The sequence below is a fragment of the Equus asinus genome, chromosome 22 (assembly GCF_041296235.1).
Source record: "Equus asinus isolate D_3611 breed Donkey chromosome 22, EquAss-T2T_v2, whole genome shotgun sequence".
NCBI lineage: Eukaryota > Metazoa > Chordata > Mammalia > Perissodactyla > Equidae > Equus > Equus asinus.
Window position 1 is genome coordinate 25,542,610 of NC_091811.1, and position 19,226 is coordinate 25,561,835.

Genomic DNA, 19,226 nt, shown 5'->3' on the forward strand with positions numbered 1-19,226 from the left:
AAGATCAGGGAAGGAGACAGCAACATTTTAATTGGGTTTCAAAGGATGGTTATGATTTGTATAATTGGACAATTCATTCCAGGAAAAGGAAACATCATGACATGCTGTACAGGGAGCAAGATGGACAGGGATACATTCTCAGAACAGAGAGGAGCCCAATGTAGCTTAATGGTGAGACAAGAAATGGTAAGCAAGAGAAGACAGATGTTAAAAGGTAGATCAGAGCCTCAAATGTAAGAAAAGACAAAGTTTGGACCCAATCCATAAACCACAGAAACTTTGAATGGGTTTTTTTGCAGAGAAAGAACATAACCAGAAGTGTGCCTAAGGAAGCTCACTCTAGCAGCCATGTCCAAGGACTTATCTGAATGGATAAAGGTGGACATAGGGACAGAAAGGCTTATTTAAAAAATCATCATAGTTTCTGGATCATATAAAAAGTAAGGATTAAATTCAAGAGCTAGTGTAAAGATAGAATTGATAAGGAGAGAAGGGATCTAAACCCCAGGGGGAGGGTCTAGTTTTGGAAAAGGGTGGAGGTCGCAGACCTCAGATTCCAGCCTAAGGAAGAGAAATCAGCACAAGTGACAGTAAGTGATGTCTCTTTAAAAAAGGACAGTTATGACATGCCCCATATTTGAAACAGTAATCATGAGTCTAGCGCATAAAAGCTACCCCAGCTGGACATCTTCTGATCCACGTATGAAACCTCAGTTATTAATAACTCCTCTTCTGAAATATACAGAAGTGCCTGTTATACATGAGGTCCCAGAACACTTCTTAAATTACTATGTCTCTATGGTAGCAGTGAAAAGCAGCTTGATTGGGGTGAAGAGCAGGAGTCCAGGGAACAACCATTTCTGAACAAATGGTAACTCAGTGGAGGGAAGGCAATTTTAATCAAGAACACCAGGCAGAATATAAGCCTCATAGCTGTGCTCTGACGCGAGGAGCTACGTGACAGATTGAGGTCCTTCAATCTGAAGAATAAGGCCTTTGGTGCCACTATCTGAGCCACACATGCCCCGTTTCACAGGTGAGCATTTGCATAACTACCTGTCCAATGCTCTCTGTGACAAGATTGTGAATTTTGGGAAGTTTGTCTCTGGTGTCTTTTCCTGGCTACTTTCTCTAGAAATATATAGTTTGGTTTCCATTCCAGTCAGAGCCATGCTGACATCTTAAAGCCTGTTCTCAGTCAATTGGCCCATGGAATCTGTAGAAATGGACTCAAATCAAAGTTTCCAATGTGTTTCACAGAATATGAATTTCATGAACAAAAGGGTTTTGCAAGAAAATAATTTTGGAAAAAGTTAGATTAAATAAAATTAAAGATGTTTCTTTACTATAAGACACCTCTGAACTTTCAAATGCTAATATGTTCTGAGAATCTCCCAGAATAAGAAACAGCAGGTAGCATATCCCAACCTTATTTAACTGCGTAACCATTTTTCAACAAAGCATCTCAAGGGACAAATGCCCTGCAGAACTTGGAGAAACACCAGTGATGACATTACTCTTAGGAAGATTTGTATTTAACTAGGAATCAATAACAACACTAAAACCTAATACCCATTGAGTGCTTACTGTGTGCCAGGCACTTTTCTAAGTCTTTTACATATATTAATATATTTAATCCTCATAACACTCCTGAGATATTGGTACTATTATTATTATTCCCATTTTATAGATGAGGTAGTGGAGGTACCGAGAAGTTAGGACATTTGTCCAAGGTCCTGTGTGGAACTAGTTAGTGGGTAGAGGAGCTGAAAATAGAACCTAGGCATTCTGGCACCCACAGAAATTAATTTCTAGTGGTAGAATTTCAGATCCTGTGATCAGCTGGCACTGGGAGAGATCCTGAGAAGAACCTTGCATAGCAAGCCTCCAACCACGGTGAATCCAAACCTGTCTGCTCTTAAATTAGTTTTCATAGGCCTCCCCAGTATACTGAATAGGACATGACCTCTGAAGTGTACCACTGATTCAGTTTCTTCACTAAATTGTGTTATATTGTACATGCATACTCTTCCATTAAAACAAAATTGTGATTCAGACAGCACCATAACCAATAAAAATAATACAGAAAGAAAATAATCTCTAGATTAACCCACGTAGCAAGAAAACAAAGCTGCAAGTGTAAGAAATGGCTTCTCCTGTGTTCTCAAAGTACTGAAGTATTCATCTCTTGCTGCCCAGTTTAGAGACCAAAACCATGGGACTGTTTTTCTTTATTGTCCTGCAAAATTTTACATCCCCATCCTTCTACTTTGCTCAAGAATTGCCAAAGACATGTCCTACCCTCTCCCACTTCCTCTCCTTGTTCAGAAGGATTATCACCAGTTTCGGGTGCATCTGGTAGCCATCTTCACTGAAGGACAGATTTCTCCCCTCAAAAGTGACATTGATCAGATACCTGTAAAGATAAAATAAAAGGAAGGTTAAAAGTCTGAAGAAGGTAGGCTAAGAACAAGATAGTTAGGAAGACAGAGAGAAAGATGGAGACAGACAGGTAGACAGATATACAAATACCACTGTGAAACTCGGTACCCCTTGAGCTCCCAGTTGAATATACAATAGTCATCCAAATTTTCACATAATAGGAATAATATGAAAAGATAATACAAAATTTAAAATAAGGGCACTGAGTTTGAGTTTAGTCCATAGCTATGATTTTGACCAAATTACTTAGCCCTCTGAACATCACTTTTTTCACTATCTATAAAAAATGGGGTAATAAAGAAACCTACTTTATTGGGTTTGTAAGGCTTAAATGAGATAACTTACCATGAGGACCATGAGGCCTGGTGCATAATAGTAAACCTTCATTAAGTGTTAACAATTATTATGCAAAAAAGGGGGTGGATTAAAAGGCAGAAGTGGTAGAGACAACAGAAGAAAGTAGGAGTGTAGCAAGACCACTTTCTGCTAAGAAAGGCGGCATATCGGAGATTTGGGTCTCTCGGCCTTCCAGAGCTACACACGTGGTTTTGAACTCTTGCTAAAATCCTGCCCAGTCCCTACTTCTAAAAATTGTGAGATGAGTCCAGCAGTCAGGGTTCTGTTTCCACAAGACGCATCTGGAAACCACAGTTACTGCACTGTGTATAGCGAACAGAAAATACTGTTTCTGGTCAGTAACAGTAATTTCTTACTGAAGGGGTGGAGGGAGAGGCATTTCACAGAGTTCTCTAGGTACAGGTACATAAATGAAGGGAAACTCTGGAAATAACTAGAGTCAGACCAATGAAATTGTCTTTCTCCTCAACACCTGCACCCCCAGCTTGCCCCATTCCCCTGCTGGCTGCTCTGATCTGATGAAGAGTTCCCTCACTGGGAATTCCCACAGGCATGCTCATTACAAATGCATTAGTGTAACTGTGCTGATGGTAATTAATGTCCCTTTGCCATAATGGCCCAAGGAATCAATAATGATTAGCTCTGTGTTCACATGACATGCTACTCTGGAGCCTTGGGCCCGATGCTGCTGTGAGAACTGTCTCTGCTAAGAAGCAAAGGGGTATCTTGTAATTGCCATGAGGATTCTAAAAGGCTTTGCAGATGTGATCAACAATGGTTTCCTAATACATTGAAGGGGACAAGAATGCATCTGGAGGCAGCTTATCGGTTCCTCTTTTAAGTCTTCTCATTCAGTGAAACTGTGAGATTCTCCTTCGATTCTTCCAGGTAACATTAGTTTAAGCAACCAGGTTGCCAGGATGCCTATCCTTCAGGCAATTATAAAGATGACGAGGAATCATGAACCAAACCCTTAGGGACCACTTCTCAATTCTAGACCTGCCTGAGGTTTTTAGGCCTGTCATTCCTGGTCTTGTGTAGCTCCACAAATGCAATCAAAAACACTGAGGACCTCAAAAGAGTAGAGATTTCTAGAATCTCAGAATTGAAACAGACCTTCATAATCAACTAGCCCACCACTTCTTACAGTTTATGCTTCCTTTCTACAACATCATAGAATTGGTCCTCTCAGCTCTTCTTGAATACTTTCACTGATGGGGAGATTACCACTGCACGCTCCACCCTCACGGTAGCCATCTCACTGTTGGGTGGTTCGTTTTTACTTAAAGCTGAAATCTGCACCCCTGCCACCCCTCAACCTCGTCTTCTCCTTAGATATCAGACAGTCTTGGTCAAATCCTGGTTCCTCATGACAGTTCTCCAAGCATCCGAAGATATTTATCAGGTATCCCTCATAAAATAAATTTTAATCTTTGAAGAAACTTTAAGCTCATTTAGTTCTATAATTTCAACTTGATAGGTTAGGAAACTGAAGCACAGAGAGGTCAAATTATTTGTCCAATGTTCTAAAGCTAATTGGGAGCAGAAATAACATTTTAAGCCATATTCCCAGTCCCATGTCCTCTCTACCACAGCCCTCTGATTCTCATATGCCACATCAGGTTTAACATCCCCAGTTCTTTTACGTAGTTATCATATGCCATGGCTTCAAGTTCCCTCCCTTTATCCCCTTGGTTGCTCTCTAAACACTTCCAATAGGTAAGAGCGTAGCATCTCTAATTCAACTCAATGCTCCACACAGCATCTTCTCCATTCCCTGCACTGTTCCTCATTTCTCAGTTCAGTGCTGCCTGTGCAAGCCCTCACGAGTAAGAAAACAATATTCAGGTCTCCTGTAGTTTACGCCTTCAACATTCCAACCAAAGCCCTATATAATTCATTCCAGGGAATATAATTACAAAAGTATAAAACAAAATATTTTAAACTAACAAACCAGAATTTAAGCACCCAACATAATTAACTTGGAAAACATGTTCTTACTACAATACTGTATCGCTTAGAGTAATCTGTGGAAGTCTTCAGAGAAGGTTTATGAGACTCACAAAAAAATTTAGTCCCATCTCTTTTTTTGGAAGGAAGAAAGAGAGGGGGGTGAAGGAGAAAGAAGGAAGAAAGAGGAGGGGAGGGAAGGAGGAAGAGGGAGGGAAAGAGGGAAGGAGAGAGGGAAAAAGGGAAGGAAAAAAAAAGGAAGGAGGGAGGGGGTTTGGACGGAGGGAGAGCGAGAGGGAAGGAGGAAGGGAAATAAATTACCTGGCTTAAGCACCATCCTCGCACCAGACATGGCTCTGCATAATTCTGATTTTATCTAAAACGCCATTAAGAATATTTAAAAGAAAGTGTCCATTTCAGAAGGCAATTATAAAAGAGAAATTCCAAAAATAATTTAAGTAATAAGAAGCATGAATGGAATAGAGTGTATAGCCTCTCAAGATGACTTCTTTGAAGGGGATAGCATTGAATCGGGTATATAAGTTGAAAATTTCAAAGTTTCAGAAAATAAACCACACTTATGGGTAATGTAATTACTCCATAGTTAAATTCTCTAGTTTTTCCTGCTCCAGATCCTTCTGATGTTTTTTATAAATTTTTCTCTTTTTGAGATGTTCACCCTCTTCCAGCTTTACAGGTAGATTTTATTCTGCCTACGCACTTCTCACATATTTTACACTTATCAAAAATATTAATAAAACTTTATGACAATATACAAAATATTCTTCTTCAAAGTATCCTTTAATCATTCATATTCTTCAGCAGTATATAGATTAATCATTCACATTGTGTTTTTCTGAGTAATTCACTCTGAGTTGCCAACATTTAGCTATTAGTGAGGAGCTTGCAAATATACACCTGCCTTGAGCAAGGATGTCCTCTGAACAGCAGAACAAACCAATCCATTCATCGGTAATGAAAAGTGTGAAAAAATAATTGAGAGTGTGGTCACTTCTAGACATGTGACTCTGGCACCTGAACCTCAGTTTTTCCTCTTTAAAATGGAAACATTATTCTCTCTCTAGCTCATCGCATAAGGCTATCGTGATAATCAAATAAAATAGTGGATAGGACAATCATAGAAAATATAATACAAATATAAGGTTATATAATAGGAAAATTTCAGGAAAAGAATATATTAGCATGATTTGAGTATCTAAACACAGGGAACTTGCCTCATCTTGGAGCTCAGTGAGTAAAAGTGTGATGACTACATTTTAACAAGACCCAATTATCAATGGAATACATTGGAGGAATAGAGATTGCATACCACATAGAGAGGATGAACTAGGTCAAACGGTCATATTAATCACTTTAACTTTCCACAAGACCTGAAAAATATCCAACTACCTTTGGATCTCACTGCACTTTGTCAATTTAGAACATTAATTAAAACTTCAAAGCTTCCATGTGTAAATCCTCAGTCAATAATTAAACTATAATTAAGATTAAGAGATGCCACAGCTACTCTGTTTTTTTCTAAACATGTCATCCTCAAGATTATACTCAAAAAGCCTAGCTTCAAAAGGCAGCCAAATTCAAGCTCTACCCATAAGACTCTAATCTCCTAGAAGCCCCATCAAGGTTTGGTATATGAAAAAAAAATTGCTTGATTTGTCTCTGGGATATAGGTTGACCTATTAGGAACCTTATTGTGTGTCTCATAAAGTTCTAATATTACACAGAATCTCAGACTGCTAGAACCAGAAGAAAACTTAGTATCCATTGAGATCTCTCATTTTAGAAAGGAGAAAACAGGCCCGAGGATGCTACTCAACTTTCTAAGGTGACCGGCCTGTTCAAAACTGGAGTTCAAGTCTTCTGATTTTCAGTTCAGTGTTCTTTTTGTTACATCACCAAGTTAAGTGAAATTAGCTCTGCAGAGCCCCACATGTGCATTTTAGCATTCTCATGTCCCATGTCATGCCCGGGTTATGTAGATCCCTAACACAGACTGCATAAAATAAAATCCATCTCATTTCCTGCTTGATTCCTTGTTGAGAAATAGCCTCAGAACCCTGATGGGCTCAGAGCCAATACATTTGCTTTATATGGCCAAAGTCATGCTCCAATGGGTTTAATGAGGTCAAGCTGAGGTAAAAAAGCCCTAGTGCCTCTTTGACTTTGACCATACCACTCAGAGCTCATCCACTGCACCACGTTGATACCTAAAGCAATGATTTAGCAGTACGCCCTGTGTGGGAGGTATCCAAAAGAGCGTTGCCAGAATTTTCCAAAAACCAGGAGCCCTGGCACTACAATACTTATTTTGCCCTCCATATTTTTACAAGGCACTAATTTTTTTTCTTATTAATATCTGTTAATGTGGTAATAAGAGAGATAAGTCTCTCATCTCATCCAATCTTTTCATTTCTAGATGAAGTCCAGAAGAGTTTCGGGCTTTACCAAGATCAGATGATAGAGCTAGAAATGGGATTCAGTTGTCCTCACCTCCAGTCCAGTGTTCTTTCCACTCACCACCATGCCTCAACCATGGTGGAATTTTTCATAGCTCTCAGTTTCCATTCTCCAGGTATTAAGAACAAAGTAATAAAAGAACACAATTTCAGGCAGGAGGCTTGAATTCTTGATCCTTTATTTATAATTTCCTGCTCTGAAAATCTGTAACTCTGTAACTGTGTCTTTGCTGTGCCACTCATGCATGTTCCAAAGCTTTCAGCTCTCTCAACTATAAAATAGACTGTTTCATACCATCCTACTCGCCTCATGAGGGAAGTACAGGGATGCTCCTCTGACATGCTCTCTCTCTATTTCATCTGATTAATACTGTGGCTATTACATCATTACACTCTGTCATCTGAATGACAAAACCACAAATCTTTAAAAAAAGTCTTTTTCTGGTCTTTTTTTACTATTTCATACACCTTTTTTCTCTTAAAATAGTAGAAACAATTTCCCACAGGATTAGAAATATAGTAGACTTTAAAACATTTAAAATCTGCTTAATTAGAGACCGGTATTGGAGAAAAGAGGCAAAGATGTTTAAAACTTAGATATTCAATGTTATGGTTTGGTAGACTAAATAGAAATTTCTGACTTTTCTCCAACTTATAAATTCATAATTATCAAAATGAATCCAAAATGACCAATCCAGTGTAATGTTATTGACATGACAGGCCATGGACAGGGAAAAATTCTCCACTGGACTTACCAATGGGTTCTTCTGGGATCAAACCCAGAAGGACTATCTCATTAGTAAGATATCCTATACTCAAATGAATGACCTAGACAATGCCCCAAAATGCTGTAGAAAGAAAACCAGAAGAAACATAAATAATAAGTTAATCAAAGAGGAAAGGAATGCAGTATGTACTATACACACACACTCTATCATCACCACCACCACTACCACCAGACAGCATGGTATTTAAGAGCAAGGATACTGCAGTCAGACAACCTCTGTCCAAATCCTGGACCCACCAGTTCCTACATTGTGTGACAATCTTTTCCAGGCACAATAAATTATTTTATTCTTGCCAACAATGGTTTTCTTTTTAAGGCAAAGGGATTTGAAGAAGTTTTAAAAGTTTTCTTTGACATATAATGTCACATATAAAATTCTTAAACCATGCTATTGAACAAAATAATTAGAAATACCAGTTTCCTAAGCTGTCAAATGCAGTCCTTTTCTTTTATTTCTGTAACATGATACCTAATAAAAAACCTCAGGAAGAACTAATTTAAATAGCAGATTGTAAGATTAATTTATAACTATTTGAAACAGGTTAAAAATAATTTGTCTTCCAGCAGATTAAACATTTTCTCTGAAATGGTATTTATACCCTTAATTTATTTTGCAAACCATTCTTCACAAATCATAAAAGGTTCAAGTTTGGGCTAGTCCATATCTTAGTTATTTAAATTCTAAATTCATAGTGTTAAATTAATGAGATATTAAACTATCTTGGAGACTGACTGATATAAATTTAATATACTTCCTCTCTCCTGCTGATGGTGAGGATTGTGCTTTGGCCCCTTAGCAGTCCAGGCTGAACTGCATTCATTCGAGGGGTAAATGGTGAAGTGTCAATTCACCATTTATTACAATGAAAAAGTCTTCTGGGGCCCCTAGGCCTAACAATAAAATACTTCTGAGAGCTATTACCCAGATTCTGTTTCATGACTGACTGCCATGAATTAGTTTCATCTGAAATCAAAGAAAACAGAGGAGCATTATTGGGAGTGACCCAACAATCTCTGCTTGGATATAAGAAGCTAGTGAACATTAACCTTCCTCCAGAAAGATGTTACATCAATGAGTATTCTGAGTGGCTCCGCCATCAGCTGTGATGGCCTCATATCTACCCATCTGTACTGTACCCTTTCACCAAGTGGGGTCAATGTGGCAGCCACAGCCAATGAATAATTCTGTCTTACTGATAGGTCCATCTGGGATCAAACCCAGGAGCTTGTTCTCATCAATAACATATTGTACCTCAAATGAATGAAAAGGCCTGGACAATGCCTCAAAATGCTTAGTGGTGGGGAGTGAGTAGAAAGAAAATAAAAGGGAGAAACAGAGTAAGTGGAGAGGAAAGGAACATGCTATGTACACACATACACACACACACAATAACAACAACAAAACAACAACAGACAGATGAGTGTGGTGTGTCAAGAGCAAGGACACTGCAGTCAGAGGACCTCTGCTCAAGTCCTTGATCCACCAGTTCTGAAGTTGTGTGATCTCACAAGTTATTTAACCTTTCTTTGCCTCAGTTTTTCCCCATAAAAAAATGTGAATAATAATAGTGCTTATCTCCTAGGATTGTTGTGAGGATTAGATAATTTAATATACATAAAGGACTTAGGACAGTATCTATCACAGAGTGAGCATTACGTGTTAGCTGATGTTATTGTTGTTGTTATTATAATTACCTGTTTAAAAATACTGCTTAGATGTCAGAGAATGTTAGAGTGTGCAGGAACTTTTTGATGGGTCTAACCTTTCATATTTAGAGCTGAACATGCTGGAGCCTGGGGAGATGCTGCCACTCTTGGACACATTAAGTTCAGTGTCCAGGTCTCCCAATTCCTGGATGTCTGGTTTTCCACACCACCACCAGTCCAGCACATTTCCTCTCATTCCCACAACATCCCAGACTATTAAGGGTTGGGGACATTTGTTTTTCTATTATGATTAGTTACCCCTGTGAGGTTTTTTGCAGTGGGGAATCACTTAATCTTACTACTTCAATGTAAGTTCACTTCTCGAGGAAGGCAAAAGATGAGCTCATATCCCCATAATTTTCTGTAGAATCAATGACCCCTCAAATGACCTCTATTCTGACTTCCCAGAGCCTTGCTTTGAATACTATGTAATTCTCTTTAAAATTCCTTTGGAGGGGGCACACTCATGCTTGTGTGTTCCTTAGGGAACTAGTGATGCCACCTTTTGATGCCAGTTAATCAAGTGTGCTGAATACCAAAGCTTTTTCTCGTTTAAGGAACTGTACACAGAACTCAGTAATGGAAAAGGAATTCCTCCTTGTCCTCATGCCCACAGCCCTTAGTCACCTCTGTTGTAGGTGAAACCTGCTAAGGTGCTATGGGAAACCCAGAGTTCTAGAGGCAGTTAGAAAGGTGAAACTCCCCAGCAGGAAAGAATCAAGTAACTCTTCTGGATAACGTTACTGCCTCTGAAATTTTTTTTTTCCCTTTTAAGTTCATATTTACATTCTATACATAAGTTAAAATCACCTTCTTTTTAAAAAGTACTGAATAAAATTCCTTTCCTCTTCCATAGATTAGGTGGAATATATTCGAATACAGCCAAGTGTTGGCTTTCAAAACAAAGTGGTGGGATCTGCCCAGAGAAAATGCCGAGACAGGTCAAAGGCTAGCTGATCACGAAGTACAGGGATATTTCTTCTTTATGCCTACTAATAATTTTAAGGTGAAGGCTTGCCTTTCTGACATCCATTTTAGCTCAGGAGCTGGCAACACTACTCAGGGCTATGCCAAAACCAGCCAAACAATGACTGGCAAAGATTTGTCTAGGACATTCAACTTTGACCAGAAGCCTTTTCCTTCTTGTGAACTTTCAGACTTACTGAAAGAAACCCTGGGCATATATACCTAAGAAGCCCTGAGCCAAGAATCCAAAGTGACCTGGGCATGATATCAAGGGAAAAGAATGATATCAAGGAAGGCTTTTCTCTCTCTTTTGACCTTTCTCCATTTCCTTAATTTGTTCTTCCCTCTTTTGGAGCCCCTCTCTATGCTCTCTTACACCTTAGAGAGTCAACAAAGTGAACACATTGGCAATACTTCCATACACACAGCCCCTATCCTGTCTGTAGCTACCATATGCTTAACTTCACAGCTCCCTCCAACAGTGTTACTGAAGGGTGGCAAAAGAATTGGTGAGGTGAATTAGTGAGATGGCTTAAGTTACAGGGACTTGAGGTGGAGGTTATCAAGAAATATTATCCATGGAAAAAGTGGGTTATAATTTAGTCTTCCAGTAACAGTTTGCAGAGATATTCAAATGGAGATTCCTAGAAACAATTATATTGAATAGGGGAAGGGAAAAGGGTCAAAAGAGGGAGGATATTCCAGGCGCAGAGGACAGTATCCAACAGACAGAGAGGACTCAAGATACTTGGGTGAAGATTATGTCTTCAGGGGAGATGGGTGCCCCATAATTACATCATGCTACAGATTTAGACAGAAAGAGTGGTGGAAGCTGTTGACTCATTCAAGAACACATATCTGTCTTCAGAAAACCCAGTCATGAATCACACCTGCTATGTGGATAAAGCCCTTTCACATAGGAAATAAATTGATTTCTTGAGTCTAGGGTACAAAGAAAGACCAGGGGAATGAAAAAGATGCAAAGTGGAATATAATAGGAGAGTGGAGATAGTGAACTTGAAGGAAAATTAGTCAGTAACAAGGAGGTTGTCAACGTGGCTCCTGTAGCACAGTCTGGAGAACAGCTTTTTGGGGCTACAGTTTGGTGAGAGGAACCATCCCTAAAAGTATAGTTGCATTTAAAGGTGCAGGAAATGTATACTAGTTGGCAATGAAAAGGATATCATGGACCTGAAAACAATGAGACCAAAAATATATCCAATCAAGAATACATCAAGATGGAAACCGTAATGCAAGGTACTGGTCAAAGGTTATAAGCCAAACACACATCCTAAGTTTGCAGAGTTTTGGTAAGTGCTGTTCTAAATCACAGTACTTTATGGCACTATTTCTAGACCAGGTTAGAACAGAGAGGTCAGGGAAAGATCAAATTTGTTTGTTTGTTGATTTATTTAATTAATGTTAGTTAGCCAAAGACACCCGCTGATCTTTTCCAATTTTCTAAAATGGGTTTGACCCTTAAGTCAGAATTTGAAGCAAGGTGAGGGCAAGAGTTTATTTAAACCAAACTCCATTTCCCTCTTTCCTCATCCTCAAGAAGACAGCATCAGGAACCTCAACTGCATCTTCACCGGGAAACTGAAAGAAACATGTAATCATCTCTCCGTGCTGTACTGTGTGGGGGCTAGAACTCTGCTGTTCCTTCTTTGTCAGGGGATCCTAGCTCCTTCTCTCCCTCTGTAGGTTGATGTTTCCATGGAAACATGCTCTTTAATGCTTCTGAAATTACTGTGCATTTATACCATTAACTCTTTGTTGACCAGGGCAGGTGACAAAGAGATTTATTTTCCAATCCCTGAAAAGTTAATTCCATTTTCTACCTCTTTTTACTGCAATCTTTAAAAAAAAGTAATTGACACCTGATGCTCCTATTTCCTCACCAGACCTCACTCCTTAATCCCTGAAATCTTGGCTTTTGCTTCTATCATTCTACTGAAAAACTGTTCTTACAAGGTCATCAATAATCAAAGCAAGGTCAACAAAAATAAAATCAGTAGCCTTTACTCCATCATAATTCTCCTTGACATTATATAGCTTCTAACAACTGACACTTTCAAATTTTTAGCAACTTCCCTTTCCTTTATTTGTTGTTTAAAGCAGGATAATTTATTGTTTCTCCTTACACTTCCCAGGTCAGTTCTGTCTCCTTTTATGTTCATTTTTGCTTTAAACTCCCCAACTCGGGGGTACTGCAAGACTCAGTTTTGCACTCCTGGTCTCTCTCTGTGAGACTCACGTACAGCCATAGCACCAAGGCCTCCGAAGTCTCCATCGGAGGTCCCACCTCTCTCCTTACCTTCAGTTTGATATTTCTAATTGGACTATTCTACCTAAATGTCCTGATATCAGGTCAAACTTAACACGGCCAAGTCCAAGACAGGTTCCTCTGTCTTTTGGCAATGAGACCACCACTCTTAAAGCTTTAAAATTCTGACAGAGCTTTGACTTACCCCTCTCTATTATAATTCATCTTTACGACATAAATAAAAAGGAGAATAAGCTGACTACTCTTATGAGCTACATTCTCAGAATGAGTCAAATCAATTAAAACGTCAGTTGTAGTTTAGCATTATGTACAAAATAAGCTGGATTAATTTTTTTCCCCTTTTTCAGAGTTTTGTCTCCCCAAGGAAAATGAATCTCAGGAGTTTCTAGCCTACAAGTGAAATTTCTTGGAAGTCATATTTCTGCTCTGGTCAATCAAAAAAAAAAAACTGTAACAATGATTCCAATTACTGAGCACATGCCAAGCTCTGTTCTGCATGCTTTGCATTATTTTAAATTCCCACAGGATTGCTATAAAATAATTGATAATATTATAATGAGGGTCCAAGGTAGGTGGCAGTGGAAGTGAATCCATTTAATTCTGAGTGATTCTAAAACCCATGTTCCTTCCACTGCCTTACACTAAGAATAATGTTGTTAAAAGAAGCAATGGTCGGGAGAGAGGGAAACAAAGAAGTCACAAACTTCTAACATGGTAGAACTAAAATCCAAACCCAGATCTGAATGGCTCCAAAGCCTGAGCTCTTAATCATTATTTATATCACCAAGCAGCAGTCCATCAGTTGCTTTTATTGTCCCTCATGCCAGCATCATAAGGAAGGTCTACAAGGAAGAGGGCAAAACACACAGGCTCTCTACAGCCCAAAGAAAGACAAGAGGCACTTACTGGGCAGGAGATATGTTCACAGAGTAACAAAAGAACTCTGGTCTCTAGGAGCTGTCAATCTCATATTTCACAAGCACTAACCCAAAAAAGTGAAGAAATGGAATTAATTTGCCTTATAAGAAAACAAGAGACAAACCACAAAGCAGTAAGCTTCACTGGACTTATAGAGGAATTAATTCTCAGACCACACTTTGGGAGGAAGTCAGTTATAAAAGTCTAGGACTGCATTCTTGGAGTTCTTGTTAGAGGCAGACAACAAGAGCTAGAATATTTATTTGGTTTGGTTAAGATTGGGAAATAAAAAGTTTATCCTGGTTTGGCACACAATTTCCAAGCTCTCTCTGGACTTAAAATACAACGTTAAAGTATTCCTTTGGAGCTACAATCAATTCTCAGTTACCCTTGGTAAGGGAGGGAGAACACTACTTCTGATCTGGACAGTCAAATACATAGATCGTTCTTCGTACTTATCCCGCTGGATTTCTTCATAGGTTTACACTGTAGAACACCCTCTTCCTCCGGAAATGTTTTCATTCTAGGTCCCATTGAGATACATTATCTTAGTTCTTCTCCTTTATCTATGATTGCTCCCTCTTTACCATCTTTGCTGGCTGTTTTTATTTATCTTTCTCTTATTTGAGAGTTTTTAGGAAATTGAGTACAAGGTCTCTGTTAATTTCAGCCATTCTCAGGGCACCAACTCTTCCTCTAAGTGGGTGAGTCCCACTTCTATACTTGCAGTTCTGACCTCTTTCTCATCCCCAATTTCCATTCCTTGCTGGCCATTTCTGCTTGCATTTTCCCCTGTTACAAACTCTTAGTGCCAGAAATGATTTGTTTTCTCCTTCTCAAAATAGCTGACTTTCTAATTCCCCTCTCTTACTGAGTTAATATTTACCAAGCACTTGGAATGGTGCCTGGCACATAGTAGGCACTCTGTATATATTACTTATTCAGTAAATAAAGCCTTACTCCTTTAGTCTTGAAATCTCCCAGATATTGCTGACATCTTCCTTTTTTTTAGTTTGCCATGCCCAATTAATCCCCTCACACTTTCCATTTTTTAAAAAATAATTCTTTCATTTGTCACTTCCTCTCCACTCCCACAACTTTCATCCTAGATCAGGCATCTACCACTTCACACCCAGATACCTGCAACAGCCCCTCTCCTGGGCCCCCTGCCTTATATCAAACCCCCCAAATACCACTGGCACTTAATCTTACTATAAGTAAGGTTACTTATTAACCATAAGACTTCTTTGTGCTATGTCGCTACTTGCTCAAAAATCTCCAACGGTTCCCCACTACCCAGAATAAAAGCCTGCCTGCAGTCAAGCTCTCTACATCCTGGCCCTATCTATCTCTTTGGAATTCTCCCATCCTCTATTTGAACCTTTGCTAAAGACAAGTGGCTTCTTCACTGTCCCCTCAACATTACTTGCACTTTCCTGCCTCTGTTCCATGTTCTCTCAATGGAGTATAATCCAAATCCTGCTCGTGCTTATGGAGTCAGATCAAATTTCACCCTCTATCTACACTTTCCTGACCATCCAAGACCCTCTGTCCTCTTCTCTCCTCCTGCCCTTTCTAGCCTCCACTCCACGTTTCAGCATTTCATTTACTGTTGACCTGACCCAGTTGTTCCTTTTTGTTACTCAACTTTTTGTTTGTATCTTGTCTTCATGATAGACAATATACTGTTGAAAAGCAAGAATCAAATCTCGTCCTTCTGTTATCCTTTGCCTTGTTTGGCAAGGCAAAGAATCCAATTGGTGTCTTGCTTGTAGTAAGTATTCAAAAAATACTTACTGATTTGTTTCGAACTTTCAGAAGATTAGTCTTGAGAGCCTCCCCTGCTGCTTTCTCACTTCCCATCCCCCCAACACCCACCTCTTCTATGTATTACATACAACACATGCCCACACACATATACACATACACGCACACATCTGGTATTGAATGTTGATTCCCAGTGGAAGAAAGTGACTCCTCCAACTATTGATTTTAAAAAAGAATAACTTCTAAAGAATATACACCTACAATCTTTCTTTCTTTTCTAAATGAGGCAAAAAGCAGGCTTGACTTCATTCTTTCATGGGCCCTTTTTAAACTTCTCTCCTTTGAATGTCTTCCCCATTATACAGTCCATAAAAACACACGTCTGCCTGTGAGAATCATGTAATCTACCAAAATCTTATTCTATGAGAAAGGAAAATAATAAGACTTCTTGATATTAAGGTTGCTAGAAATAAATGTTTTTTCCTCTGGAAAATAAAAGCACTGGGGGAACCTGAAATATATGTAAAAATAATATTCAGATGTTCTTTACCAATGTAAATTCACTTTATTAGTTTAGGAACAGAAAAAATAGAACTCATTTTGTTTATAACACTGAAATGAGAAAGTCTTTTAAAAAACACAAAAACAAACGGGGAATCTGCTATTTGTTTTATGGTACTTTTCAATTTTTCAGAAAAATTAAAATATCCTCAGTGGAGCATAGGGATAAACATAGTTAGGCACATAGAAAATCCCTCCCTCACCCCTTCCAACTCCTCGACTCCCCCCATACCTCAGCAAGAGCAGAAGAGAAAATGAGGGTGAATATGCAGATATTCATACTAAGATCTTCTTTAATTTGGCCCAACTCTTGATAACCTAGAACGTCAATATCTGCAGAGAGGCCTATGGGTCAATGCAAATAATGAACAGAGTGAATATTTCATGGATGATAAATTAAGAGTTGAGGATAGTTCATACTCTTTCCTTTGCAGATAACACCATGACATGAAGAAGTAGTCCAGGTGGAAATCAGAAAGGGATTGTTAATAAGTCTCTCTGAATCTCAGAAAAGGTTAATCCCTATGAACGCAGAGGGAAGTTAATTTGATTAATACTTGCCTGAATTCCTTCAAATTCTTGGGCATCCTAGCATAACCTAGAGGAATTTAGCATTTGAGTTAATTTCCTTCCTTCTTTTCCAGTCACTACCAGGTTGTTTTGATTACAGGAAAACACATTCTGTGTGACTGGGGGTAAAGCAGCAAAACGGCTTGAAGAAATTCAGTGTTTGATGTCTTCAATTATAAAGGGGGTTAGGGCGAAAGTATAAGAGAGAATGTAAAGGAGCAAGTACACACTGGAGGGAAACGATGAGATGGAGAGAAGATGAAACAGCATTCAGCATGCTAGATAACACTTCCATGGCAACCACATTACATGCATAGGGAACTGCCAAAATAAGTCAAGATCCAAGTAAGCAGGTGTTGGTGGAAAGAGGAGATAAGAACTCAGTGATGGACAAAAACCACCTAGAGGACATGAATTATCTTTGTGAGTTTAACTCTTCTTTCCATTTCTTTTTCTAACCATACCTACAGCTCCAGTTCAAGTGAGAATGCAACTAAAATGTGGCTGCTGCCAAATCCAAATTTCATCCAGGAAGGTCTCAAGATGGTACGAATGAGGCTTCAGAGCCCCCAGTCAAGCCAAAAAAGAAAAATACTGAGTGAGGTAAATAATTTCCTTGTAGCCATTAGCTTGCTTTCCCAACTCTTTTCAGCAATTTGCACAGAAGGAACAGATGTTTTTTCATTTGTCAGGTGGCTGAAGTAGGAGAAACAACGTTGATGGAAATATTATTGGACATGTAAAGATAGGTACAAAGTTCCTATGTCAGTGGTCTAGGCTGTCTGTCCATTGGCAAAATCTATCCCTGTAACATGGAGAGAATCCTGTTGAAAGATATAGTCAACATATCTCTGCAGAAATTAGTTGCTTGGAAAGATCTTTTCTGAGACATTTAAAGTTACTCTGTATATAATGTATAGTCCTTCCTTTATAACTTTAGGACATCACATAAGAACCATGAAGGGCCAGCCCCAGTGGCCTACTGGTTAAGTTTGGCACACTCCACTTCAGTGGCACAGGTTCAGCTCCTGGGTGTGGGCTACATCACTTGTCTGTCAGTGGCCATGCTATGGCAGTGGCTCACATACAAAAAGAGGAAGATTGGCAACAGATGTTAGCTCAGGGAAAATCTTCCTCAGCTAAAAAAGAGGAAGAGGAAGAGGAAGAGGAAGAAGAAGAAGAAGAAGAAGAACCATCAAGAGGGCCAGGATTTTTGTGCCTTCCCACAGCACTCATGGAGAGCCCCATGACAGTATGCTACACGGGGCTTCTCTACACAGGTTTGTACCTTTGTAGTGGCTGAGCTAAGTCTCTGACACTCACTTGGGGAACCTGTTAAAAATATGGGTTCCTGAGCCACACCCCAGAGACAGGGATTCAATATGCATGAGACAGAGCCCAAGAATATGCATATTAAAGCTCCCTAGGTATTCTGTTGTTTAGACAGGCATGGAAACCATCAGATGAAGCACACTTTCCTCCTCCCACTCTCTGGTGACTCCTCTCCCCTCCATACCTTGCCAAAGAGTGGGGAGGTGAGACTTTCCTCACTCTCAGGAATGGGAGAATCATCAAACCTAGCAGATAGCTGCCCCTCATGCGCTCACCAGGCCAGAAAAAAAGTGTCATTTTGCATTGAAAAATGACTCTGAAACCAGCACTGGTCATCAACTTCTTCCGTCTAGGAGAGTTTGCTCTTGGGATCACTCTCCTATAAATGTGGGGGGACAGGGGTGAACTAGGTAGAAAGAGAATATAGTTTACATCAGAGGGCTTAGGCAGTAAGTAAGAACAGTTAAGTCTTAAAGTAAAATAAATAGCTAAATTTTGAATGAGAAATAAAAGCACTCTATTCTCCTATTGATCCACAGAGGCACTTCCCTGCATCATAACCTTGCCATAAAAATCACAGAAAACTCAAAGGAGCCCTCAATACTCAGTTCTCTTACCTTTCAATAACACTATCCTTCTTCCAGTTCAGATTTACACAACCCAACATTTGAAGAATCTCCTCCAAAACTAACTAAATAATGTCTATTTAAAAGGGAAATTTACTAGGTGAGGCATCTGACAAGAGCAATGTCAAGTTTATGCAACAAATGATCATTGAGTCCTGTTATATATCAGGCACTGTGAATACAGAGATAAGTAAGAGAAGTTAATCGCATCTCCCAAACACTTACTCTGTTACAGGTGTTTTTCACATGTTACCTTATGTAATCCCATGCTACAGATGAGAAAACTAAGACTCAGAAGGTGACTCATCTTGTCAAAGTCAAAGCTGGTTAGTAAATGACAGAACAGAATTAAAATTGAGGTTTGATCTCCAAATTACGCTTTTTTAACCTACCATGCTAGCTCTTTCCCACAGTTTGGGGTACAAACAGAAATGTATATATTAAAATTAATCTGGCTGACTACATGTCCATTCTCCCCC

The 19,226-nt window shown here is 39.1% G+C and overlaps 1 protein-coding gene across 2 annotated transcripts in view; it reads right to left on the reverse strand.

Moving 5' to 3' along the window:
• GRIN2B (glutamate ionotropic receptor NMDA type subunit 2B) overlaps positions 1-19,226 on the reverse strand; it is a 423,510-nt gene that overhangs the window by 123,505 nt on the left and 280,779 nt on the right. For both annotated transcript variants that reach the window (XM_070494300.1, XM_070494301.1), the window contains one exon: positions 2,302-2,416. In XM_070494300.1, the coding sequence (XP_070350401.1) occupies positions 2,302-2,416 (115 nt within the window). The remainder of the gene's footprint in view (positions 1-2,301; positions 2,417-19,226) is intronic.